Source organism: Heptranchias perlo, unplaced genomic scaffold, assembly GCF_035084215.1.
Source record: "Heptranchias perlo isolate sHepPer1 unplaced genomic scaffold, sHepPer1.hap1 HAP1_SCAFFOLD_1324, whole genome shotgun sequence".
NCBI lineage: Eukaryota > Metazoa > Chordata > Chondrichthyes > Hexanchiformes > Hexanchidae > Heptranchias > Heptranchias perlo.
In genome coordinates, this window is record NW_027138563.1 from 10,129 (window position 1) to 37,711 (window position 27,583).

Genomic DNA, 27,583 nt, shown 5'->3' on the forward strand with positions numbered 1-27,583 from the left:
AACTAACCTCTTATGTGGGACTTTATCAAAGGCCTTCTGAAAATCCAAATAAACCACATCCACTGGTTCTCCCTTATCTATTCTACCAGTTACATCCTCAAAAAACTCCAGTAGGTTTGTCAAACATGATTTCCCTTTCATAAATCCATGTTGACTTTGTCTAATCCCGTTGATATTTTCTAAGGGTCCTGTTATCACATCCTTTATAATAGACTCTAGCATTTTCCCCACTACTGATGTTAGGCTAACCGGTCTGCAATTTACTGTTTTCTCTCTCTCCCCTTTTTTAAATAGTGGGGTTACATTTGCCACCCTCCAATCTGCAGGAACTGTTCCATAATCTATAGAATTTTGGAAGATGACAACTAATGCATCCACTGTTTCCATGGCTACCTCTTTTAGTACTCTGGGATGCAGATCATCAGGTCCTGGGGATTTATCGGTTTTCAGTCCCATTAATTTCTCCAGCACTATATTTTTTACTAATACTAATTTCCTTTAATTCCTCCTTCTCACTAGACCCTTTGTTCCCTTGCATTTCTGGGAGATTATTTGTGTCCTCTTTTGTGAAGACAGAACCAAAGTATTTGTTTAATTGCTCTGCCATTTCCCTGTTCCCCTTTATAAATTCTCCTGTTTCTGACTGTAAAGGACCTACATTTGTCTTCACTAATCTTTTTCTGTTTACATACTTGTAGAAGCTTTTACAGTCCACTTTTATGTTCCTTGCAAGTTTACTCTCATACTCTATTTTTCCCCTCTTAATCAATCTCTTGGTTCTTTTTTGCTGAATTCTAAACTGCTCCCAATCCTCAGGCTTGCTACTTTTTCTGGCAACTTTATATGACTCCTGTTTGGATCTAATACTATCCTTAATTTCTTTTGTTAGCCATGGTTGGGCCGTTTTCCTTTTGTGTTTTTGCACCAGAAAGGAATGTATAATTGTTGCAATTCATGCATTTGTTCTTTAAATGTTAGGCATTCCCTATCCACCATCAAAGGAACATAGGAACAGGAGTAGGCCATTCAGCCCCTCGTGCCTGCTCCGCCATTTGATAAAATCATGGCTGATCTGTGATCTAACTCCATATACCTGCCTTTGGCCCATATCCCTTAATACCTTTGGTTGCCAAAAAGCTATCTATCTCAGATTTAAATTTAGCAATTGAGCTAGTATCAATTGCCGTTTGCAGAAGAGAGTTCCAAACTTCTACCACCCTTTGTGTGTAGAAATGTTTTCTAATCTCGCTCCTGAAAGGTCTGGCTCTAATTTTTAGACTGTGCCCCCTACTCCTAGAATCCCCAACCAGCAGAAATAGTTTCTCTCTATCCACCCTATCTGTTCCCCTTAATATCTTATAAACTTCGATCAGATCACCCCTGAACCTTCAAAACTCTAGAGAATACAACCCCAATTTGTGTAATCTCTCCTCGTAACTTAACCCTTGAAGTCCGGGTATCATTCTAGTAAACCTACGCTGCACTCCCTCCAGGGCCAATATGTCTTTCCAAAGGTGCGGTGCCCAGAACTGCTCACAGTACTCCAGGTGCGGTCTAACCAGGGTTTTGTATAGCTGCAGCATAACTTCTGCCCCCTTGTACTCTAGTCCTCTAGATATAAAGGCCAGCATTCCATTAGCCTTATTGATTATTTTCTGCACCTGTTCATGACACTTCAATGATCTATGTACCTGAACCCCTAAGTCCCTTTGGACATCCACTGTTTTTAACTTTTTACCATTTAGAAAGTACCCTGTTCTATCCTTTTTTGATCCAAAATGGATGACCTCACATTTGTCTACATTGAATTCCATTTGCCACAGTTTTGCCCATTCACCTAATCCATCAATATCACTTTGTAATTTTATGTTTTCATCTACACTGCTTACAATGCCACCAATCTTTGTGTCATCGGCAAACTTAGATATGAGACTTTCTATCCCAATCCTCAGGCTGCTACTTTTTCTGGCAACTTTATATGACTCCTCTTTGATCTAATACTATCCTTAATTTCTTTTGTTAGCCATGGTTAGGCAGTTTCCCTTTTGTGTTTTTGAGCCAGAAAGGAATGTATAATTGTTGCAATTCATGCATTTGTTCCTTAAATGTTAGTCATTGCCTATCCACCGTCATGCCTTTTAATGAAGCTTCCCAATCTATCAGAGCCAACTCACTCCTCATACCTTCGTAGTTTCCTTTGTTTAGATTTAGGACCCGAGTTTCGGATTGGACGACTTCACTTTCCATCTTAATGAAGAATTCTATCATGTTATGGTCACTCTTCCCTAAAGGACCCCGCACAACAAGATTATTAATTAACCCCTTCTCATTGCACAATACCCAATCTAGGATAGCCTGTTCCCTGGTTGGCTTCTCAACGTACTGGTCCAAAAAACCATCACTCCAGGAATTCATCCTCCACAGTATTATTGCTAATTTGGTTTGGCCAGTCTATATGTAGATTAAAGTCACCCATGATTACTGTATTACCCAGGTTACATGCATCTCTAATTTCCTGTTTGATGCCGTCCCCTACATTACCACTACTGTTTGGAGGCCTATAGACAACTCCCACCAGTGTTTTCTGTCCCTTGGTGCTTCTTAACTCCACCCAGACTGATTCTACATCTTGATTTTCTGAGCCAATATCCTTTCTCACTATTGCTCTGATTTCATCCTTTACTAACAACTCCACCCCACCTCCTTTTCCTTTTTGCCTGTCCTTCCTAAATATCGAACATCCTTGGATATTCAGCTCCCAGCCTTGGTCACCCTGCAGCCTACTCACTTTGAGAGGCTGCGTATGATAAACTGTCGTGTGTTATTGGGTTTTGCGAGGTGATATTCACAGTGGGACTGCTGAGCACTCTCTCCCCGTGTGGAACAGGCTGAGTGGGTCTCACTGTGACCGGTGCATTCGGGGGATCAGGACCGGCCGGTGTCAATCCGTTCAGCTCAGGTTCTAACGAGGGTTTCACAGGGTCCGGAACCTTCAGCACCAAGCGTCTCTGGACTCGTACATTCATCTTCCGCTCCAGAATCATCTGAAAAATAAAGCGCAAAAAAATCTAATCATGATCATCACGACAATACTCTCCCTGCCCCCTTCCCCACTACAATACACTCCCTGTCCCAATCTTAACTCCATTTTCCCCCCCAGATCCACATATCCCTTGATTCCCCTAGAGTCTAAAATCTCTCCATCTCAGCCTTAAATATATTCAATGACTCAGCATCCACAGCCCTCGAGTAGAGAATTCCAAAGATTCACAACCCTCTGAGTGAAGAAATTTTTCCTCATCTTGTCTTAAATGGCCGACCCCTTATCCTGAGTCTCTAGTTCTAGACTCTCCAGCCAGGGGAAACAATCTCTCAGCATCTATCCTGTCAAGCCCTCTCAGAATCTTACATGTTTCAATGAGATCACCTCTCATTCTTCTAAACTCCAGAGAGTATCGGCCCATTCTACTCAATCTCTCCTCATAGGACAACCGTCTCATTCCAGGAATCAATCTAGTGAACCTTCGTTGCACCGCCTCTAAGGCGAGTATATCCTTCCTTAGATAAGGAGACCAAAACTGTACACAGTACTCCAGGTGAGGTCTCACCAGAGCCCTGGACAATTGTGGTAAGACTTCCTTACTCTTGTACTCCAACCCCTTTGCAATAAAGATCAACATACCATTTGCCTTCCTAATTTCTTTTCTCAACCGTGGCTTACAAAAGAAATTAGGGATAGTATTAGATCCAAGGTGGAGACATACAAAATTGCCAGAAAAAGGAGCAACCTGAGGATTGGGAGCAGTTCAGAATTCAGCAAAGGAGGACAAAGAGATTGATTAAGAGGGGAAAATAGAGTATGAGAGTAAACTAGCAGGGAACATAAAAACTGACTGTAAAAGCTTCTATAAATATTTCAAAAGAAAAAGATTAGTGAAGACAAATGTAGGTCCCTTACAGTCAGAAATGGGGGAAATTATAATGGGGAACAAAGAAATGGCAGAACAATTAAACACATACTTTGGTTCTGTCTTCACAAAGGAGGACACAAATAACCTCCCAGAAATGTTAGGGAACCAAGGGTCGAGTGAGAGGGAGGAACGGAAGAAAACCAGTATTAGTAAAAAAAATAGTGCCAGGGAAATTAATGGGGCTAAAGGCTGACAAATCCCCAGGGAATGATAATCTACATCCCAGGGTACCAAAGGAAGTGGCCCTTGAAATAGTGGATGCATTGGTGATCATCTTCCAAAATTCTATAGACTCTGAAACAGTTCCTACAGATTGGAGTGTGGCAAATGTAACCCCACTATTTAAAAAAGGGAGAGAAAAAACAGGGAATTAGCCAAACATCAGTAGTGGGGAAAATGCTAGAGTCTATTATAAAAGATGTGAAAACAGAACACTTGGAAGGCATTAATGGGATTGGACAAAGTCAGCATGGGTTTATGAAAGGGAAATCATGCTTAACAAATCTACTGGAGTTTTTTGAGGATGTAACGAGTAGAATAGATAGGAGAGAACCAGTGGATGTGGTGTATTTGGATTTTCAGAAGGCTTTTGATAAGGTCCCACACAAGAGGTCAGTGTGCAAAACATGGGATTGGGGGGGAATATACTGGCATTGACGACACAAAGCTGGGGTGGAATGTGAGCTGTGAGGGGGATGCAAAGAGGCTCCAATGTGATTTAGACAAGTTGGGTGAGTGGGCAAGAACATGACAGATGCAGTATAATGTGGATAAATGTGAGGTTATCCACTTTGGTTGTAAAAACAGAAAGGCAGATTATCTGAATGGTGATAGATTGGGAAAAGGGGAGGTGCAACGAGACCTGGGTGTCCTTATACACCAGTCGCTGAAAGCGAGCATTCAGGTGCAGCAAGCAGTTAGGAAGGCAAATGGTATGTTGGCTTTCATTGCAAGAGGATTTGAGTACAGGAGCAGGGATGTCTTACTGCAGTTATACATGGCCTTGGTGAGACCCCATCTGGAGTATTGTGTACAGTTTTGGTCTCCTTATCTGAGGAAGGATGTCCTTGCCATGGCGGGAGTGGAACAAAGGTTTACCAGACTGATTCCTGGGATGGCAGGACTGACGTATGAGGAGAGATTGGGTCGACTAGGCCTATATTCACTAGAGTTTAGAAGAATGAGAGGTAAGCTCATCGAAACATAAGATTCTAACGGGACTAGACAGACTAGATGCAGGGAGGATGTTCCCGATGGCTGGGGAGTCCAGAACCAGGGGTCACAGTCTCAGGATACGGGGTATGCCATTTAGAACCGATGTGGAGATGCCGGTGATGGACTGGGGTTGACAATTGTAAACAATTTTACAACACCAAGTTATAGTCCAGCAATTTTATTTTAAATTCACAAGCTTTCGGAGGCTTCCTCCTTCCTCAGGTGAACGATGTGAAATTTCACATCGTTCACCTGACGAAGGATGAAGCCTCCGAAAGCTTGTGAATTTAAAATAAAATTGCTGGACTATAACTTGGTGTTGTAAAATTGTTTACAATTTAAAACCGAGATGAGGAGAAATTTCTTCACTCAGAGGATGGAATTCTCTGTCACAGAAGGCAGTGGAGGCCAAGTCATTAGATGTATTCAAGAAGGAGATAGATATATTTCTTAATGCTATGGGGAAAAAGCGGGAACAGGGTTCTGAGTTAGACAATCAGCCATGATCATTTTGAATGGCGGAGCAGGCCCAAAGGGCCGAATGGCCTCCTCTTGCTTCTATTTTCTATGTTTCTAATTCCTTGCTGTATCTGTATGTTAACTTTCTGTGATTCGTGTAAAAGGACTCCCAAATCCCTCTGAACATCAACATTTCTTAGTTTCTCACCATTTAAAAAATATTCTGTTTTTCTAATCTTCCTACCAAAGTGAATAACCTCACATTTCCCCACATTATACTCCATCTGCCACCTTCTTGCCCACTCACTTAACCTGCCTATATCCCTTTGCAGACTCTTTGTGTCCTCCTCACAGCTTACTTTCCCACCGAGCTTTGTATCGTCAGCAAACTTGGATACATTACACTCGGTCCCTTCATCTAAGTCATTAATATAGATTGTAAATAGCTGAGGCCCAAGCACTGATCCTTGAGGCACCCCACTAGTTACAGCCTGACAACCTGAGAATGACCCGTTTATCCCTACTCTCTGTTTTCTGTCCATAAACCAATCCTCTATCCATGCTAATATATTACCCCCAATCCCATGAGCCCTTACCTTGTGTAACAACCTTTTATGTGGCACCTTATCGAATGCCTTTTGAAAATCCAGATATACGACATCCACTGGTTCCCCTTTATCTACCCTGCCAGTTACATCCTCAAAAAACGAATAGATTTGTCAAACACGATTTCCCTTTCATAAACCCATGTTGACTCTGCCTAATCATATTATGATTTTCTAAGTGCCCTGTTGCCATTTCCTCAATAATGGATTGCAGCATTTTCCCGACGACTGATGTCAGGCTAACTGGCCTGCAGTTCACTGTTTTCTCCCTCCCTCCTTTCTTGAATAATGGGGTTACAATTGCTACCTTCCAATCCACGGGGATTTATAGAGCAGACAGTGGGGAAAGGGCCTGTGATCAGTGCTGATTTATAGAGCAGACAGTGGGGAAAGGGCCTGTGATCAGTGCTGATTTATAGAGCAGACAGTGGGGAAAGGGCCTGTGATCAGTGCTGATTTATAGAGCAGACAGTGGGGAAAGGGCCTGTGATCAGTGCTGATTTATAGAGCGGACAGGGGGGAAAGGGTCTGTGATCAGTGCTGATTTATAGAGCAGACAGGGGGGAAAGGGCCTGTGATCAGTGCTGATTTATAGAGCAGACAGGGGGGAAAGAGCCTGTGATCAGTGCTGATTTATAGAGCAGACAGTCGGGAAAGGGCCTGTGATCAGTGCTGATTTATAGAGCAGACAGGGGGGAAAGGGCCTGTGATCAGTGCTGATTTATAGAGCAGACAGGGGGGAAAGGGTGTGTGATCAGTGCTGATTTATAGAGCAGACAGGGGGGAAAGGGCCTGTGATCAGTGCTGATTTATAGAGCAGACAGTGGGGAAAGGGCCTGTGATCAGTGCTGATTTATAGAGCAGACAGGGGGGAAAGGGCCTGTGATCAGTGCTGATTTATAGAGCAGACAGGGGGGAAAGGGTGTGTGATCAGTGCTGATTTATAGAGCAGACAGGGGGGAAAGGGTGTGTGATCAGTGCTGATTTATAGAGCAGACAGGGGGGAAAGAGCCTGTGATCAGTGCTGAATTATAGAGCAGACAGGGGGGAAAGGGTCTGTGATCAGTGCTGATTATAGAGCAGACAGTGGGGAAAGGGCCTGTGATCAGTGCTGATTATTGAGCAGACAGTGGGGAAAGGGCCTGTGATCAGTGCTGATTTTTGAGCAGACAGGGGGGAAAGGGCCTGTGATCAGTGCTGATTATTGAGCAGACAGGGGGGAAAGGGCCTGTGATCAGTGCTGATTATTGAGCAGACAGGGGGGAAAGGGCCTGTGATCAGTGCTGATTTATAGAGCAGACAGGGGGGAAAGGGCCTGTGATCAGTGCTGATTATTGAGCAGACAGGGGGGAAAGGGCCTGTGATCAGTGCTGATTTATAGAGCAGACAGGGGGGAAAGGGCCTGTGATCAGTGCTGATTTATAGAGCAGACAGTGGGGAAAGGGCCTGTGATCAGTGCTGATTTATAGAGCAGACAGTGGGGAAAGGGCCTGTGATCAGTGCTGATTTATAGAGCAGACAGTGGGGAATGGGTCTGTGATCAGTGCTGATTATTGAGCAGACAGTGGGGAAAGGGTCTGTGATCAGTGCTGATTTATAGAGCAGACAGTGGGGAAAGGGCCTGTGATCAGTGCTGATTATTGAGCAGACAGTGGGGAAAGGGTCTGTGATCAGTGCTGATTTATAGAGCAGACAGTGGGGAAAGGGCCTGTGATCAGTGCTGATTTATAGAGCAGACAGTGGGGAAAGGGCCTGTGATCAGTGCTGATTTATAGAGCAGACAGTGGGGAAAGGGCCTGTGATCAGTGCTGATTTATAGAGCAGACAGTGGGGAAAGGGCCTGTGATCAGTGCTGATTTATAGAGCAGACAGTGGGGAAAGGGCCTGTGATCAGTGCTGATTTATAGAGCAGACAGTGGGGAAAGGGCCTGTGATCAGTGCTGATTTATAGAGCAGACAGTGGGGAAAGGGCCTGTGATCAGTGCTGATTATTGAGCAGACAGTGGGGAAAGGGCCTGTGATCAGTGCTGATTTATAGAGCAGACAGTGGGGAAAGGGCCTGTGATCAGTGCTGATTATTGAGCAGACAGTGGGGAAAGGGCCTGTGATCAGTGCTGATTTATAGAGCAGACAGTGGGGAAAGGGCCTGTGATCAGTGCTGATTATTGAGCAGACAGTGGGGAAAGGGTCTGTGATCAGTGCTGATTTATAGAGCAGACAGTGGGGAAAGGGCCTGTGATCAGTGCTGATTATTGAGCAGACAGGGGGGAAAGGGCCTGTGATCAGTGCTGATTTATAGAGCAGACAGTGGGGAAAGGGTCTGTGATCAGTGCTGATTTATAGAGCAGACAGTGGGGAAAGGGCCTGTGATCAGTGCTGATTATTGAGCAGACAGTGGGGAAAGGGCCTGTGATCAGTGCTGATTTATGGAGCAGACAGTGGGGAAAGGGCCTGTGATCAGTGCTGATTTATAGAGCAGACAGGGGGGAAAGGGCCTGTGATCAGTGCTGATTATAGAGCAGACAGTGGGGAAAGGGCCTGTGATCAGTGCTGATTTATAGAGCAGACAGTGGGGAAAGGGTCTGTGATCAGTGCTGATTTATAGAGCAGACAGGGGGGAAAGGGCCTGTGATCAGTGCTGATTATTGAGCAGACAGTGGGGAAAGGGCCTGTGATCAGTGCTGATTATTGAGCAGACAGTGGGGAAAGGGTCTGTGATCAGTGCTGATTATTGAGCAGACAGTGGGGAAAGGGCCTGTGATCAGTGCTGATTTAGAGAGCAGACAGTGGGGAAAGGGCCTGTGATCAGTGCTGATTTATAGAGCAGACAGTGGGGAAAGGGCCTGTGATCAGTGCTGATTTATAGAGCAGACAGTGGGGAAAGGGCCTGTGATCAGTGCTGATTTATAGAGCGGACAGGGGGGAAAGGGTCTGTGATCAGTGCTGATTTATAGAGCAGACAGGGGGGAAAGGGCCTGTGATCAGTGCTGATTTATAGAGCAGACAGTCGGGAAAGGGCCTGTGATCAGTGCTGATTTATAGAGCAGACAGGGGGGAAAGGGCCTGTGATCAGTGCTGATTTATAGAGCAGACAGGGGGGAAAGGGTGTGTGATCAGTGCTGATTTATAGAGCAGACAGGGGGGAAAGGGCCTGTGATCAGTGCTGATTTATAGAGCAGACAGTCGGGAAAGGGCCTGTGATCAGTGCTGATTTATAGAGCAGACAGTGGGGAAAGGGTCTGTGATCAGTGCTGATTTATAGAGCAGACAGGGGGGAAAGGGCCTGTGATCAGTGCTGATTATTGAGCAGACAGTGGGGAAAGGGCCTGTGATCAGTGCTGATTATTGAGCAGACAGGGGGGAAAGGGCCTGTGATCAGTGCTGATTATTGAGCAGACAGTGGGGAAAGGGCCTGTGATCAGTGCTGATTATTGAGCAGACAGTGGGGAAAGGGCCTGTGATCAGTGCTGATTATTGAGCAGACAGTGGGGAAAGGGTCTGTGATCAGTGCTGATTATTGAGCAGACAGTGGGGAAAGGGTCTGTGATCAGTGCTGATTTATAGAGCAGACAGTGGGGAAAGGGCCTGTGATCAGTGCTGATTTATAGAGCAGACAGTGGGGAAAGGGTGTGTGATCAGTGCTGATTTATAGAGCAGACAGGGGGGAAATGGTGTGTGATCAGTGCTGATTTATAGAGCAGACAGGGGGGAAAGAGCCTGTGATCAGTGCTGATTTATAGAGCAGACAGGGGGGAAAGGGTCTGTGATCAGTGCTGATTATAGAGCAGACAGTGGGGAAAGGGCCTGTGATCAGTGCTGATTATTGAGCAGACAGTGGGGAAAGGGCCTGTGATCAGTGCTGATTTTTGAGCAGACAGGGGGGAAAGGGCCTGTGATCAGTGCTGATTATAGAGCAGACAGGGGGGAAAGGGCCTGTGATCAGTGCTGATTTATAGAGCAGACAGGGGGGAAAGGGCCTGTGATCAGTGCTGATTATTGAGCAGACAGGGGGGAAAGGGCCTGTGATCAGTGCTGATTTATAGAGCAGACAGGGGGGAAAGGGCCTGTGATCAGTGCTGATTTATAGAGCAGACAGTGGGGAAAGGGCCTGTGATCAGTGCTGATTTATAGAGTAGACAGTGGGGAAAGGGCCTGTGATCAGTGCTGATTTATAGAGCAGACAGTGGGGAATGGGTCTGTGATCAGTGCTGATTTATAGAGCAGACAGTGGGGAAAGGGCCTGTGATCAGTGCTGATTTATAGAGCAGACAGTGGGGAAAGGGCCTGTGATCAGTGCTGATTTATAGAGCAGACAGTGGGGAAAGGGCCTGTGATCAGTGCTGATTTATAGAGCAGACAGTGGGGAAAGGGCCTGTGATCAGTGCTGATTTATAGAGCAGACAGTGGGGAAAGGGCCTGTGATCAGTGCTGATTTATAGAGCAGACAGTGGGGAAAGGGCCTGTGATCAGTGCTGATTTATAGAGCAGACAGTGGGGAAAGGGCCTGTGATCAGTGCTGATTTATAGAGCAGACAGTGGGGAAAGGGCCTGTGATCAGTGCTGATTTATAGAGCAGACAGTGGGGAAAGGGCCTGTGATCAGTGCTGATTTATAGAGCAGACAGTGGGGAAAGGGCCTGTGATCAGTGCTGATTTATAGAGCAGACAGTGGGGAAAGGGCCTGTGATCAGTGCTGATTTATAGAGCAGACAGTGGGGAAAGGGCCTGTGATCAGTGCTGATTTATAGAGCAGACAGTGGGGAAAGGGCCTGTGATCAGTGCTGATTTATAGAGCAGACAGTGGGGAAAGGGTCTGTGATCAGTGCTGATTTATAGAGCAGACAGTGGGGAAAGGGCCTGTGATCAGTGCTGATTATTGAGCAGACAGTGGGGAAAGGGTCTGTGATCAGTGCTGATTATTGAGCAGACAGTGGGGAAAGGGCCTGTGATCAGTGCTGATTTATAGAGCAGACAGTGGGGAAAGGGCCTGTGATCAGTGCTGATTTAGAGAGCAGACAGGGGGGAAAGGGCCTGTGATCAGTGCTGATTATTGAGCAGACAGTGGGGAAAGGGCCTGTGATCAGTGCTGATTTATAGAGCAGACAGTGGGGAAAGGGTCTGTGATCAGTGCTGATTATTGAGCAGACAGTGGGGAAAGGGCCTGTGATCAGTGCTGATTATTGAGCAGACAGTGGGGAAAGGGTCTGTGATCAGTGCTGATTTATAGAGCAGACAGTGGGGAAACGGCCTGTGATCAGTGCTGATTTAGAGAGCAGACAGTGGGGAAAGGGCCTGTGATCAGTGCTGATTTATAGAGCAGACAGTGGGGAAAGGGTCTGTGATCAGTGCTGATTTATAGAGCAGACAGTGGGGAAAGGGCCTGTGATCAGTGCTGATTTATAGAGCAGACAGTGGGGAATGGGTCTGTGATCAGTGCTGATTATTGAGCAGACAGTGGGGAAAGGGCCTGTGATCAGTGCTGATTTATAGAGCAGACAGGGGGGAAAGGGCCTGTGATCAGTGCTGATTATTGAGCAGACAGTGGGGAAAGGGCCTGTGATCAGTGCTGATTATTGAGCAGACAGTGGGGAAAGGGCCTGTGATCAGTGCTGATTTATAGAGCAGACAGTGGGGAAAGGGCCTGTGATCAGTGCTGATTTATAGAGCAGACAGTGGGGAATGGGTCTGTGATCAGTGCTGATTATTGAGCAGACAGTGGGGAAAGGGTCTGTGATCAGTGCTGATTTATAGAGCAGACAGTGGGGAAAGGGCCTGTGATCAGTGCTGATTTATAGAGCAGACAGGGGGGAAAGGGCCTGTGATCAGTGCTGATTATTGAGCAGACAGTGGGGAAAGGGCCTGTGATCAGTGCTGATTTTTGAGCAGACAGTGGGGAAAGGGCCTGTGATCAGTGCTGATTATTGAGCAGACAGTGGGGAAAGGGTCTGTGATCAGTGCTGATTTATAGAGCAGACAGTGGGGAAAGGGTCTGTGATCAGTGCTGATTTTTGAGCAGACAGTGGGGAAAGGGCCTGTGATCAGTGCTGATTTTTGAGCAGACAGTGGGGAAAGGGCCTGTGATCAGTGCTGATTATTGAGCAGACAGTGGGGAAAGGGCCTGTGATCAGTGCTGATTATTGAGCAGACAGTGGGGAAAGGGCCTGTGATCAGTGCTGATTATTGAGCAGACAGTGGGGAAAGGGTCTGTGATCAGTGCTGATTATTGAGCAGACAGTGGGGAAAGGGCCTGTGATCAGTGCTGATTATTGAGCAGACAGTGGGGAAAGGGTCTGTGATCAGTGCTGATTTATAGAGCAGACAGTGGGGAAAGGGCCTGTGATCAGTGCTGATTTATAGAGCAGACAGTGGGGAAAGGGCCTGTGATCAGTGCTGATTTATAGAGCAGACAGTGGGGAAAGGGCCTGTGATCAGTGCTGATTTATAGAGCAGACAGTGGGGAAAGGGCCTGTGATCAGTGCTGATTTATAGAGCAGACAGGGGGGAAAGGGCCTGTGATCAGTGCTGATTTATAGAGCAGACAGTGGGGAAAGGGCCTGTGATCAGTGCTGATCATTGAGCAGACAGTGGGGAAAGGGCCTGTGATCAGTGCTGATTATTGAGCAGACAGGGGGGAAAGGGTGTGTGATCAGTGCTGATTATTGAGCAGACAGTGGGGAAAGGGCCTGTGATCAGTGCTGATTATTGAGCAGACAGTGGGGAAAGGGCCTGTGATCAGTGCTGATTTATAGAGCAGACAGTGGGGAAAGGGCCTGTGATCAGTGCTGATTATTGAGCAGACAGTGGGGAAAGGGCCTGTGATCAGTGCTGATTTATAGAGCAGACAGTGGGGAAAGGGCCTGTGATCAGTGCTGATTTATAGTGCAGACAGTGGGGAAAGGGCCTGTGATCAGTGCTGATTTATCGAGCAGACAGTGGGGAAAGGGCCTGTGATCAGTGCTGATTTATAGAGCAGACAGTGGGGAATGCGTCTGTGATCAGTGCTGATTATTGAGCAGACAGTGGGGAAAGGGTCTGTGATCAGTGCTGATTTATAGAGCAGACAGTGGGGAAAGGGCCTGTGATCAGTGCTGATTTATAGAGCAGACAGTGGGGAAAGGGCCTGTGATCAGTGGTGATTTGTAGAGCAGACAGTGGGGAAAGGGTCTGTGATCAGTGCTGATTATTGAGCAGACAGTGGGGAAAGGGTCTGTGATCAGTGCTGATTATTGAGCAGACAGTGGGGAAAGGGCCTGTGATCAGTGCTGATTTTTGAGCAGACAGTGGGGAAAGGGCCTGTGATCAGTGCTGATTATTGTGCAGACAGGGGGGAAAGGGCCTGTGATCAGTGCTGATTTATAGAGCAGACAGTGGGGAAAGGGTCTGTGATCAGTGCTGATTATTGAGCAGACAGTGGGGAAAGGGTCTGTGATCAGTGCTGATTTATGGAGCAGACAGTGGGGAAAGGGCCTGTGATCAGTGCTGATTTATAGAGCAGACAGTGGGGAAAGGGCCTGTGATCAGTGCTGATTTATAGAGCAGACAGTGGGGAAAGGGCCTGTGATCAGTGCTGATTTATAGAGCAGACAGGGGGGAAAGGGCCTGTGATCAGTGCTGATTATTGAGCAGACAGTGGGGAAAGGGTCTGTGATCAGTGCTGATTTATAGAGCAGACAGTGGGGAAAGGGCCTGTGATCAGTGCTGATTATTGAGCAGACAGTGGGGAAAGGGCCTGTGATCAGTGCTGATTTATAGAGCAGACAGTGGGGAAAGGGCCTGTGATCAGTGCTGATTATTGAGCAGACAGTGGGGAAAGGGCCTGTGATCAGTGCTGATTTATAGAGCAGACAGTGGGGAAAGGGCCTGTGATCAGTGCTGATTTATAGAGCAGACAGTGGGGAATGGGTCTGTGATCAGTGCTGATTATTGAGCAGACAGTGGGGAAAGGGCCTGTGATCAGTGCTGATTTATAGAGCAGACAGTGGGGAAAGGGTCTGTGATCAGTGCTGATTTATAGAGCAGACAGTGGGGAAAGGGTCTGTGATCAGTGCTGATTTATAGAGCAGACAGGGGGGGAAAGGGCCTGTGATCAGTGCTGATTATTGAGCAGACAGTGGGGAAAGGGTCTGTGATCAGTGCTGATTCATAGAGCAGACAGTGGGGAAAGGGCCTGTGATCAGTGCTGATTATTGAGCAGACAGGGGGGAAAGGGCCTGTGATCAGTGCTGATTTTTCGAGCAGACAGGGGGGAAAAGGCCTGTGATCAGTGCTGATTATTGAGCAGACAGTGGGGAAAGGGTCTGTGATCAGTGCTGATTTATAGAGCAGACAGTGGGGAAAGGGCCTGTGATCAGTGCTGATTTTTGAGCAGACAGTGGGGAAAGGGCCTGTGATCAGTGCTGATTATTGAGCAGACAGTGGGGAAAGGGCCTGTGATCAGTGCTGATTTTTGAGCAGACAGTGGGGAAAGGGCCTGTGATCAGTGCTGATTATAGAGCAGACAGTGGGGAAAGGGCCTGTGATCAGTGCTGATTATTGAGCAGACAGGGGGGAAAGGGCCTGTGATCAGTGCTGATTTATGGAGCAGACAGGGGGGAAAGGGCCTGTGATCAGTGCTGATTTATAGAGCAGACAGGGGGGAAAGGGTGTGATCAGTGCTGATTATTGAGCACAGTGGGGAAAGGGCCTGTGATCAGTGCTGATTTATAGAGCAGACAGTGGGGAAAGGGCCTGTGATCAGTGCTGATTTTTGAGCAGACAGTGGGGAAAGGGCCTGTGATCAGTGCTGATTATAGAGCAGACAGGGGGGAAAGGGCCTGTGATCAGTGCTGATTATTGAGCAGACAGTGGGGAAAGGGCCTGTGATCAGTGCTGATTATAGAGCAGACAGGGGGGAAAGGGCCTGTGATCAGTGCTGATTTATAGAGCAGACAGTGGGGAAAGGGCCTGTGATCAGTGCTGATTTATAGAGCAGACAGTGGGGAAAGGGCCTGTGATCAGTGCTGATTTTTGAGCAGACAGTGGGGAAAGGGCCTGTGATTAGTGCTGATTATAGAGCAGACAGTGGGGAAAGGGGCTGTGATCAGTGCTGATTATTGAGCAGACAGTGGGGAAAGGGCCTGTGATCAGTGCTGATTATTGAGCAGACAGTGGGGAAAGGGCCTGTGATCAGTGCTGATTTATAGAGCAGACAGTGGGGAAAGGGCCTGTGATCAGTGCTGATTTATAGAGCAGACAGGGGGGAAAGGGCCTGTGATCAGTGCTGATTTAGAGAGCAGACAGTGGGGAAAGGGTCTGTGATCAGTGCTGATTTATAGAGCAGACAGTGGGGAAAGGGTCTGTGATCAGTGCTGATTTATAGAGCAGACAGGGGGGAAAGGGCCTGTGATCAGTGCTGATTTATAGAGCAGACAGTGGGGAAAGGGCCTGTGATCAGTGCTGATTATTGAGCAGACAGTGGGGAAAGGGCCTGTGATCAGTGCTGATTTATAGAGCAGACAGTGGGGAAAGGGCCTGTGATCAGTGCTGATTTATAGAGCAGACAGGGGGGAAAGGGCCTGTGATCAGTGCTGATTTATCGAGCAGACAGGGGGGAAAGGGCCTGTGATCAGTGCTGATTTATAGAGCAGACAGGGGGGAAAGGGCCTGTGATCAGTGCTGATTATTGAGCAGACAGTGGAGAAAGGGCCTGTGATCAGTGCTGATTATTGAGCAGACAGTGGGGAAAGGGCCTGTGATCAGTGCTGATTTATAGAGCAGACAGGGGGGAAAGGGCCTGTGATCAGTGCTGATTATTGAGCAGACAGTGGGGAAAGGGCCTGTGATCAGTGCTGATTTATGGAGCAGACAGTGGGGAAAGGGCCTGTGATCAGTGCTGATTATTGAGCAGACAGTGGGGAAAGGGCCTGTGATCAGTGCTGATTTATAGAGCAGACAGTGGGGAAAGGGCCTGTGATCAGTGCTGATTTATAGAGCAGTCAGTGGGGAAAGGGCCTGTGATCAGTGCTGATTTATAGAGCAGACAGTGGGGAAAGGGCCTGTGATCAGTGCTGATTTATAGAGCAGACAGTGGGGAAAGGGCCTGTGATCAGTGCTGATTTTTGAGCAGACAGTGGGGAAAGGGCCTGTGATCAGTGCTGATTATTGAGCAGACAGTGGGGAAAGGGCCTGTGATCAGTGCTGATTATTGAGCAGACAGTGGGGAAAGGGTCTGTGATCAGTGCTGATTGATAGAGCAGACAGTGGGGAAAGGGTCTGTGATCAGTGCTGATTTATAGAGCAGACAGGGGGGAAAGGGTCTGTGATCAGTGCTGATTTATAGAGCAGACAGTGGGGAAAGGGTCTGTGATCAGTGCTGATTTATAGAGGAGACAGTGGGGAAAGGGTCTGTGATCAGTGCTGATTTATAGAGCAGACAGGGGGGAAAGGGTCTGTGATCAGTGCTGATTTATAGAGCAGACAGGGGGGAAAGGGCCTGTGATCAGTGCTGATTTATAGAGCAGACAGTGGGGAAAGGGCCTGTGATCTGTGCTGATTTATAGAGCAGACAGTGGGGAAAGGGCCTGTGATCAGTGCTGATTATTGAGCAGACAGGGGGGAAAGGGCCTGTGATCAGTGCTGATTATTGAGCAGACAGGGGGGAAAGGGCCTGTGATCAGTGCTGATTATTGAGCAGACAGGGGGGAAAGGGCCTGCGATCAGTGCTGATTTTTGAGCAGACAGGGGGGAAAGGGCCTGTGATCAGTGCTGATTTATAGAGCAGACAGTGGGGAAAGGGTCTGTGATCAGTGCTGATTTTTGAGCAGACAGTGGGGAAAGGGTCTGTGATCAGTGCTGATTTATCGAGCAGACAGTGGGGAAAGGGCCTGTGATCAGTGCTGATTTTTGAGCAGACAGTGGGGAAAGGGCCTGTGATCAGTGCTGATTTATAGAGCAGACAGTGGGGAAAGGGCCTGTGATCAGTGCTGATTATTGAGCAGACAGTGGGGAAAGGGCCTGTGATCAGTGCTGATTTATAGAGCAGACAGTGGGGAAAGGGCCTGTGATCAGTGCTGATTATTGAGCAGACAGTGGGGAAAGGGCCTGTGATCAGTGCTGATTTATAGAGCAGACAGTGGGGAAAGGGCCTGTGATCAGTGCTGATTATTGAGCAGACAGTGGGGAAAGGGTCTGTGATCAGTGCTGATTTATAGAGCAGACAGTGGGGAAAGGGCCTGTGATCAGTGCTGATTATTGAGCAGACAGGGGGGAAAGGGCCTGTGATCAGTGCTGATTTATAGAGCAGACAGTGGGGAAAGGGTCTGTGATCAGTGCTGATTTATAGAGCAGACAGTGGGGAAAGGGCCTGTGATCAGTGCTGATTATTGAGCAGACAGTGGGGAAAGGGCCTGTGATCAGTGCTGATTTATGGAGCAGACAGTGGGGAAAGGGCCTGTGATCAGTGCTGATTTATAGAGCAGACAGGGGGGAAAGGGCCTGTGATCAGTGCTGATTATAGAGCAGACAGTGGGGAAAGGGCCTGTGATCAGTGCTGATTTATAGAGCAGACAGTGGGGAAAGGGTCTGTGATCAGTGCTGATTTATAGAGCAGACAGGGGGGAAAGGGCCTGTGATCAGTGCTGATTATTGAGCAGACAGTGGGGAAAGGGCCTGTGATCAGTGCTGATTATTGAGCAGACAGTGGGGAAAGGGTCTGTGATCAGTGCTGATTATTGAGCAGACAGTGGGGAAAGGGCCTGTGATCAGTGCTGATTTAGAGAGCAGACAGTGGGGAAAGGGCCTGTGATCAGTGCTGATTTATAGAGCAGACAGTGGGGAAAGGGCCTGTGATCAGTGCTGATTTATAGAGCAGACAGTGGGGAAAGGGCCTGTGATCAGTGCTGATTTATAGAGCGGACAGGGGGGAAAGGGTCTGTGATCAGTGCTGATTTATAGAGCAGACAGGGGGGAAAGGGCCTGTGATCAGTGCTGATTTATAGAGCAGACAGTCGGGAAAGGGCCTGTGATCAGTGCTGATTTATAGAGCAGACAGGGGGGAAAGGGCCTGTGATCAGTGCTGATTTATAGAGCAGACAGGGGGGAAAGGGTGTGTGATCAGTGCTGATTTATAGAGCAGACAGGGGGGAAAGGGCCTGTGATCAGTGCTGATTTATAGAGCAGACAGTCGGGAAAGGGCCTGTGATCAGTGCTGATTTATAGAGCAGACAGTGGGGAAAGGGTCTGTGATCAGTGCTGATTTATAGAGCAGACAGGGGGGAAAGGGCCTGTGATCAGTGCTGATTATTGAGCAGACAGTGGGGAAAGGGCCTGTGATCAGTGCTGATTATTGAGCAGACAGGGGGGAAAGGGCCTGTGATCAGTGCTGATTATTGAGCAGACAGTGGGGAAAGGGCCTGTGATCAGTGCTGATTATTGAGCAGACAGTGGGGAAAGGGCCTGTGATCAGTGCTGATTATTGAGCAGACAGTGGGGAAAGGGTCTGTGATCAGTGCTGATTATTGAGCAGACAGTGGGGAAAGGGTCTGTGATCAGTGCTGATTTATAGAGCAGACAGTGGGGAAAGGGCCTGTGATCAGTGCTGATTTATAGAGCAGACAGTGGGGAAAGGGTGTGTGATCAGTGCTGATTTATAGAGCAGACAGGGGGGAAATGGTGTGTGATCAGTGCTGATTTATAGAGCAGACAGGGGGGAAAGAGCCTGTGATCAGTGCTGATTTATAGAGCAGACAGGGGGGAAAGGGTCTGTGATCAGTGCTGATTATAGAGCAGACAGTGGGGAAAGGGCCTGTGATCAGTGCTGATTATTGAGCAGACAGTGGGGAAAGGGCCTGTGATCAGTGCTGATTTTTGAGCAGACAGGGGGGAAAGGGCCTGTGATCAGTGCTGATTATAGAGCAGACAGGGGGGAAAGGGCCTGTGATCAGTGCTGATTTATAGAGCAGACAGGGGGGAAAGGGCCTGTGATCAGTGCTGATTATTGAGCAGACAGGGGGGAAAGGGCCTGTGATCAGTGCTGATTTATAGAGCAGACAGGGGGGAAAGGGCCTGTGATCAGTGCTGATTTATAGAGCAGACAGTGGGGAAAGGGCCTGTGATCAGTGCTGATTTATAGAGTAGACAGTGGGGAAAGGGCCTGTGATCAGTGCTGATTTATAGAGCAGACAGTGGGGAATGGGTCTGTGATCAGTGCTGATTTATAGAGCAGACAGTGGGGAAAGGGCCTGTGATCAGTGCTGATTTATAGAGCAGACAGTGGGGAAAGGGCCTGTGATCAGTGCTGATTTATAGAGCAGACAGTGGGGAAAGGGCCTGTGATCAGTGCTGATTTATAGAGCAGACAGTGGGGAAAGGGCCTGTGATCAGTGCTGATTTATAGAGCAGACAGTGGGGAAAGGGCCTGTGATCAGTGCTGATTTATAGAGCAGACAGTGGGGAAAGGGCCTGTGATCAGTGCTGATTTATAGAGCAGACAGTGGGGAAAGGGCCTGTGATCAGTGCTGATTTATAGAGCAGACAGTGGGGAAAGGGCCTGTGATCAGTGCTGATTTATAGAGCAGACAGTGGGGAAAGGGCCTGTGATCAGTGCTGATTTATAGAGCAGACAGTGGGGAAAGGGCCTGTGATCAGTGCTGATTTATAGAGCAGACAGTGGGGAAAGGGCCTGTGATCAGTGCTGATTTATAGAGCAGACAGTGGGGAAAGGGCCTGTGATCAGTGCTGATTTATAGAGCAGACAGTGGGGAAAGGGCCTGTGATCAGTGCTGATTTATAGAGCAGACAGTGGGGAAAGGGTCTGTGATCAGTGCTGATTTATAGAGCAGACAGTGGGGAAAGGGCCTGTGATCAGTGCTGATTATTGAGCAGACAGTGGGGAAAGGGTCTGTGATCAGTGCTGATTATTGAGCAGACAGTGGGGAAAGGGCCTGTGATCAGTGCTGATTTATAGAGCAGACAGTGGGGAAAGGGCCTGTGATCAGTGCTGATTTAGAGAGCAGACAGGGGGGAAAGGGCCTGTGATCAGTGCTGATTATTGAGCAGACAGTGGGGAAAGGGCCTGTGATCAGTGCTGATTTATAGAGCAGACAGTGGGGAAAGGGTCTGTGATCAGTGCTGATTATTGAGCAGACAGTGGGGAAAGGGCCTGTGATCAGTGCTGATTATTGAGCAGACAGTGGGGAAAGGGTCTGTGATCAGTGCTGATTTATAGAGCAGACAGTGGGGAAACGGCCTGTGATCAGTGCTGATTTAGAGAGCAGACAGTGGGGAAAGGGCCTGTGATCAGTGCTGATTTATAGAGCAGACAGTGGGGAAAGGGTCTGTGATCAGTGCTGATTTATAGAGCAGACAGTGGGGAAAGGGCCTGTGATCAGTGCTGATTTATAGAGCAGACAGTGGGGAATGGGTCTGTGATCAGTGCTGATTATTGAGCAGACAGTGGGGAAAGGGCCTGTGATCAGTGCTGATTTATAGAGCAGACAGGGGGGAAAGGGCCTGTGATCAGTGCTGATTATTGAGCAGACAGTGGGGAAAGGGCCTGTGATCAGTGCTGATTATTGAGCAGACAGTGGGGAAAGGGCCTGTGATCAGTGCTGATTTATAGAGCAGACAGTGGGGAAAGGGCCTGTGATCAGTGCTGATTTATAGAGCAGACAGTGGGGAATGGGTCTGTGATCAGTGCTGATTATTGAGCAGACAGTGGGGAAAGGGTCTGTGATCAGTGCTGATTTATAGAGCAGACAGTGGGGAAAGGGCCTGTGATCAGTGCTGATTTATAGAGCAGACAGGGGGGAAAGGGCCTGTGATCAGTGCTGATTATTGAGCAGACAGTGGGGAAAGGGCCTGTGATCAGTGCTGATTTTTGAGCAGACAGTGGGGAAAGGGCCTGTGATCAGTGCTGATTATTGAGCAGACAGTGGGGAAAGGGTCTGTGATCAGTGCTGATTTATAGAGCAGACAGTGGGGAAAGGGCCTGTGATCAGTGCTGATTTATAGAGCAGACAGTGGGGAAAGGGTCTGTGATCAGTGCTGATTTTTGAGCAGACAGTGGGGAAAGGGCCTGTGATCAGTGCTGATTTTTGAGCAGACAGTGGGGAAAGGGCCTGTGATCAGTGCTGATTATTGAGCAGACAGTGGGGAAAGGGCCTGTGATCAGTGCTGATTATTGAGCAGACAGTGGGGAAAGGGCCTGTGATCAGTGCTGATTATTGAGCAGACAGTGGGGAAAGGGTCTGTGATCAGTGCTGATTATTGAGCAGACAGTGGGGAAAGGGCCTGTGATCAGTGCTGATTATTGAGCAGACAGTGGGGAAAGGGTCTGTGATCAGTGCTGATTTATAGAGCAGACAGTGGGGAAAGGGCCTGTGATCAGTGCTGATTTATAGAGCAGACAGTGGGGAAAGGGCCTGTGATCAGTGCTGATTTATAGAGCAGACAGTGGGGAAAGGGCCTGTGATCAGTGCTGATTTATAGAGCAGACAGTGGGGAAAGGGCCTGTGATCAGTGCTGATTTATAGAGCAGACAGGGGGGAAAGGGCCTGTGATCAGTGCTGATTTATAGAGCAGACAGTGGGGAAAGGGCCTGTGATCAGTGCTGATCATTGAGCAGACAGTGGGGAAAGGGCCTGTGATCAGTGCTGATTATTGAGCAGACAGGGGGGAAAGGGTGTGTGATCAGTGCTGATTATTGAGCAGACAGTGGGGAAAGGGCCTGTGATCAGTGCTGATTATTGAGCAGACAGTGGGGAAAGGGCCTGTGATCAGTGCTGATTTATAGAGCAGACAGTGGGGAAAGGGCCTGTGATCAGTGCTGATTATTGAGCAGACAGTGGGGAAAGGGCCTGTGATCAGTGCTGATTTATAGAGCAGACAGTGGGGAAAGGGCCTGTGATCAGTGCTGATTTATAGTGCAGACAGTGGGGAAAGGGCCTGTGATCAGTGCTGATTTATCGAGCAGACAGTGGGGAAAGGGCCTGTGATCAGTGCTGATTTATAGAGCAGACAGTGGGGAATGCGTCTGTGATCAGTGCTGATTATTGAGCAGACAGTGGGGAAAGGGTCTGTGATCAGTGCTGATTTATAGAGCAGACAGTGGGGAAAGGGCCTGTGATCAGTGCTGATTTATAGAGCAGACAGTGGGGAAAGGGCCTGTGATCAGTGGTGATTTATAGAGCAGACAGTGGGGAAAGGGTCTGTGATCAGTGCTGATTATTGAGCAGACAGTGGGGAAAGGGTCTGTGATCAGTGCTGATTATTGAGCAGACAGTGGGGAAAGGGCCTGTGATCAGTGCTGATTTTTGAGCAGACAGTGGGGAAAGGGCCTGTGATCAGTGCTGATTATTGTGCAGACAGGGGGGAAAGGGCCTGTGATCAGTGCTGATTTATAGAGCAGACAGTGGGGAAAGGGTCTGTGATCAGTGCTGATTATTGAGCAGACAGTGGGGAAAGGGTCTGTGATCAGTGCTGATTTATGGAGCAGACAGTGGGGAAAGGGCCTGTGATCAGTGCTGATTTATAGAGCAGACAGTGGGGAAAGGGCCTGTGATCAGTGCTGATTTATAGAGCAGACAGTGGGGAAAGGGCCTGTGATCAGTGCTGATTTATAGAGCAGACAGGGGGGAAAGGGCCTGTGATCAGTGCTGATTATTGAGCAGACAGTGGGGAAAGGGTCTGTGATCAGTGCTGATTTATAGAGCAGACAGTGGGGAAAGGGCCTGTGATCAGTGCTGATTATTGAGCAGACAGTGGGGAAAGGGCCTGTGATCAGTGCTGATTTATAGAGCAGACAGTGGGGAAAGGGCCTGTGATCAGTGCTGATTATTGAGCAGACAGTGGGGAAAGGGCCTGTGATCAGTGCTGATTTATAGAGCAGACAGTGGGGAAAGGGCCTGTGATCAGTGCTGATTTATAGAGCAGACAGTGGGGAATGGGTCTGTGATCAGTGCTGATTATTGAGCAGACAGTGGGGAAAGGGCCTGTGATCAGTGCTGATTTATAGAGCAGACAGTGGGGAAAGGGTCTGTGATCAGTGCTGATTTATAGAGCAGACAGTGGGGAAAGGGTCTGTGATCAGTGCTGATTTATAGAGCAGACAGGGGGGAAAGGGCCTGTGATCAGTGCTGATTATTGAGCAGACAGTGGGGAAAGGGTCTGTGATCAGTGCTGATTCATAGAGCAGACAGTGGGGAAAGGGCCTGTGATCAGTGCTGATTATTGAGCAGACAGGGGGGAAAGGGCCTGTGATCAGTGCTGATTTTTCGAGCAGACAGGGGGGAAAAGGCCTGTGATCAGTGCTGATTATTGAGCAGACAGTGGAGAAAGGGTCTGTGATCAGTGCTGATTTATAGAGCAGACAGTGGGGAAAGGGCCTGTGATCAGTGCTGATTTTTGAGCAGACAGTGGGGAAAGGGCCTGTGATCAGTGCTGATTATTGAGCAGACAGTGGGGAAAGGGCCTGTGATCAGTGCTGATTTTTGAGCAGACAGTGGGGAAAGGGCCTGTGATCAGTGCTGATTATAGAGCAGACAGTGGGGAAAGGGCCTGTGATCAGTGCTGATTATTGAGCAGACAGGGGGGAAAGGGCCTGTGATCAGTGCTGATTTATGGAGCAGACAGGGGGGAAAGGGCCTGTGATCAGTGCTGATTTATAGAGCAGACAGGGGGGAAAGGGTGTGATCAGTGCTGATTATTGAGCACAGTGGGGAAAGGGCCTGTGATCAGTGCTGATTTATAGAGCAGACAGTGGGGAAAGGGCCTGTGATCAGTGCTGATTTTTGAGCAGACAGTGGGGAAAGGGCCTGTGATCAGTGCTGATTATAGAGCAGACAGGGGGGAAAGGGCCTGTGATCAGTGCTGATTATTGAGCAGACAGTGGGGAAAGGGCCTGTGATCAGTGCTGATTATAGAGCAGACAGGGGGGAAAGGGCCTGTGATCAGTGCTGATTTATAGAGCAGACAGTGGGGAAAGGGCCTGTGATCAGTGCTGATTTATAGAGCAGACAGTGGGGAAAGGGCCTGTGATCAGTGCTGATTTTTGAGCAGACAGTGGGGAAAGGGCCTGTGATTAGTGCTGATTATAGAGCAGACAGTGGGGAAAGGGGCTGTGATCAGTGCTGATTATTGAGCAGACAGTGGGGAAAGGGCCTGTGATCAGTGCTGATTATTGAGCAGACAGTGGGGAAAGGGCCTGTGATCAGTGCTGATTTATAGAGCAGACAGTGGGGAAAGGGCCTGTGATCAGTGCTGATTTATAGAGCAGACAGGGGGGAAAGGGCCTGTGATCAGTGCTGATTTAGAGAGCAGACAGTGGGGAAAGGGTCTGTGATCAGTGCTGATTTATAGAGCAGACAGTGGGGAAAGGGTCTGTGATCAGTGCTGATTTATAGAGCAGACAGGGGGGAAAGGGCCTGTGATCAGTGCTGATTTATAGAGCAGACAGTGGGGAAAGGGCCTGTGATCAGTGCTGATTATTGAGCAGACAGTGGGGAAAGGGCCTGTGATCAGTGCTGATTTATAGAGCAGACAGTGGGGAAAGGGCCTGTGATCAGTGCTGATTTATAGAGCAGACAGGGGGGAAAGGGCCTGTGATCAGTGCTGATTTATCGAGCAGACAGGGGGGAAAGGGCCTGTGATCAGTGCTGATTTATAGAGCAGACAGGGGGGAAAGGGCCTGTGATCAGTGCTGATTATTGAGCAGACAGTGGAGAAAGGGCCTGTGATCAGTGCTGATTATTGAGCAGACAGTGGGGAAAGGGCCTGTGATCAGTGCTGATTTATAGAGCAGACAGGGGGGAAAGGGCCTGTGATCAGTGCTGATTATTGAGCAGACAGTGGGGAAAGGGCCTGTGATCAGTGCTGATTTATGGAGCAGACAGTGGGGAAAGGGCCTGTGATCAGTGCTGATTATTGAGCAGACAGTGGGGAAAGGGCCTGTGATCAGTGCTGATTTATAGAGCAGACAGTGGGGAAAGGGCCTGTGATCAGTGCTGATTTATAGAGCAGTCAGTGGGGAAAGGGCCTGTGATCAGTGCTGATTTATAGAGCAGACAGTGGGGAAAGGGCCTGTGATCAGTGCTGATTTATAGAGCAGACAGTGGGGAAAGGGCCTGTGATCAGTGCTGATTTTTGAGCAGACAGTGGGGAAAGGGCCTGTGATCAGTGCTGATTATTGAGCAGACAGTGGGGAAAGGGCCTGTGATCAGTGCTGATTATTGAGCAGACAGTGGGGAAAGGGTCTGTGATCAGTGCTGATTGATAGAGCAGACAGTGGGGAAAGGGTCTGTGATCAGTGCTGATTTATAGAGCAGACAGGGGGGAAAGGGTCTGTGATCAGTGCTGATTTATAGAGCAGACAGTGGGGAAAGGGTCTGTGATCAGTGCTGATTTATAGAGGAGACAGTGGGGAAAGGGTCTGTGATCAGTGCTGATTTATAGAGCAGACAGGGGGGAAAGGGTCTGTGATCAGTGCTGATTTATAGAGCAGACAGGGGGGAAAGGGCCTGTGATCAGTGCTGATTTATAGAGCAGACAGTGGGGAAAGGGCCTGTGATCTGTGCTGATTTATAGAGCAGACAGTGGGGAAAGGGCCTGTGATCAGTGCTGATTATTGAGCAGACAGGGGGGAAAGGGCCTGTGATCAGTGCTGATTATTGAGCAGACAGGGGGGAAAGGGCCTGTGATCAGTGCTGATTATTGAGCAGACAGGGGGGAAAGGGCCTGCGATCAGTGCTGATTTTTGAGCAGACAGGGGGGAAAGGGCCTGTGATCAGTGCTGATTTATAGAGCAGACAGTGGGGAAAGGGTCTGTGATCAGTGCTGATTTTTGAGCAGACAGTGGGGAAAGGGTCTGTGATCAGTGCTGATTTATCGAGCAGACAGTGGGGAAAGGGCCTGTGATCAGTGCTGATTTTTGAGCAGACAGTGGGGAAAGGGCCTGTGATCAGTGCTGATTTATCGAGCAGACAGGGGGGAAAGGGTCTGTGATCAGTGCTGATTTTTGAGCAGACAGTGGGGAAAGGGTCTGTGATCAGTGCTGATTTATCGAGCAGACAGTGGGGAAAGGGCCTGTGATCAGTGCTGATTTTTGAGCAGACAGTGGGGAAAGGGCCTGTGATCAGTGCTGATTATTGAGCAGACAGTGGGGAAAGGGCCTGTGATCAGTGCTGATTTTTGAGCAGACAGTGGGGAAAGGGCCTGTGATCAGTGCTGATTTATCGAGCAGACAGGGGGAAAGGGTCTGTGATCAGTGCTGATTTTTGAGCAGACAGTGGGGAAAGGGCCTGTGATCAGTGCTGATTTATAGAGCAGACAGTGGGGAAAGGGCCTGTGATCAGTGCTGATTTATAGAGCAGACAGGGGGGAAAGGGCCTGTGATCAGTGCTGATTTATAGAGCAGACAGTGGGGAAAGGGTCTGTGATCAGTGCTGATTTTTGAGCAGACAGTGGGGAAAGGGCCTGTGATCAGTGCTGATTATAGAGCAGACAGTGGGGAAAGGGCCTGTGATCAGTGCTGATTATTGAGCAGACAGTGGGGAAAGGGCCTGTGATCAGTGCTGATTTTTGAGCACAGACCTGGGTGCTGTCGATACGTCACCTCGTACAGTTTGTTGCGATATTCGGCCACTGAGAGCTGCGTGTCGTCATCTACAGGAAGGACGATGTCATAATCTAGCCTGGGCTCCTTGGACGGATTGTGGAACCTGCAATGAAGCACACACGCACACTCAGTTCTCCGAGTGCCATGTTCCTTGTACACAGGGGCTGCACCCCAACTTACAGTGTGGACTAGAGCTCTGGCCTCCTGCTGGAACTTTTGTTGGGTTTGTGCCCCACCTGCCCCCGGGAACACTCTGACTGACCATCAGCTTTGAGCAGACGATGACATTACCATATACAGTGACCAGCATGGTTCAGAAGACACAGGGTTCGGTCACCGAGGTGGGTCGGGGGAATAATGGGGGAGGGAGAGGGAGAGGAAGAACGATCAAAGCTTTGGAAGAAGATGAGGCAAGGCATCTGGGAACTAATTCCAGATGACAGGGTGCAAAGGCTTTGGGTTTTGACACTTAGAGAAGAGGGAGCGCACAAGACAACCATAACGCAGAGCCAGAGGAGTACAGAACTCAGCCCCTCGCTCACTTTATTCCCTGTGTCAGGTATCCTGGGTGCCTGAGCCCCTCTTGGTACCTGTTGACATAGGGGTGTCTGAGCCCCTCTTTGTACCTGTTGACATAGGGGTGTCTGAGCCCCTCTTTGTACCTGTTGATATCGGGGTGTCTGAGCCCTTGTTTATACCTGTTGATATCGGGGTGTCTGAGCCCCTGTTTATACCTGTTGATATAGG

At 48.6% G+C, this 27,583-nt stretch overlaps 1 protein-coding gene across 1 annotated transcript; it reads right to left on the reverse strand.

The window, feature by feature from the left end:
* Window positions 1-2,788: 2,788 nt before the first annotated feature.
* Window positions 2,789-27,583, reverse strand: LOC137308516 (mitogen-activated protein kinase 15-like; the record flags this gene model as incomplete). The annotated part of the gene is made up of 3 exons (XM_067977172.1): window positions 27,571-27,583; window positions 26,834-26,939; window positions 2,789-3,044 (listed from the first exon to the last, which is right to left on the reverse strand). A coding segment is annotated over exon 3 (256 nt), but the record flags the coding sequence as incomplete, so codon positions are not given.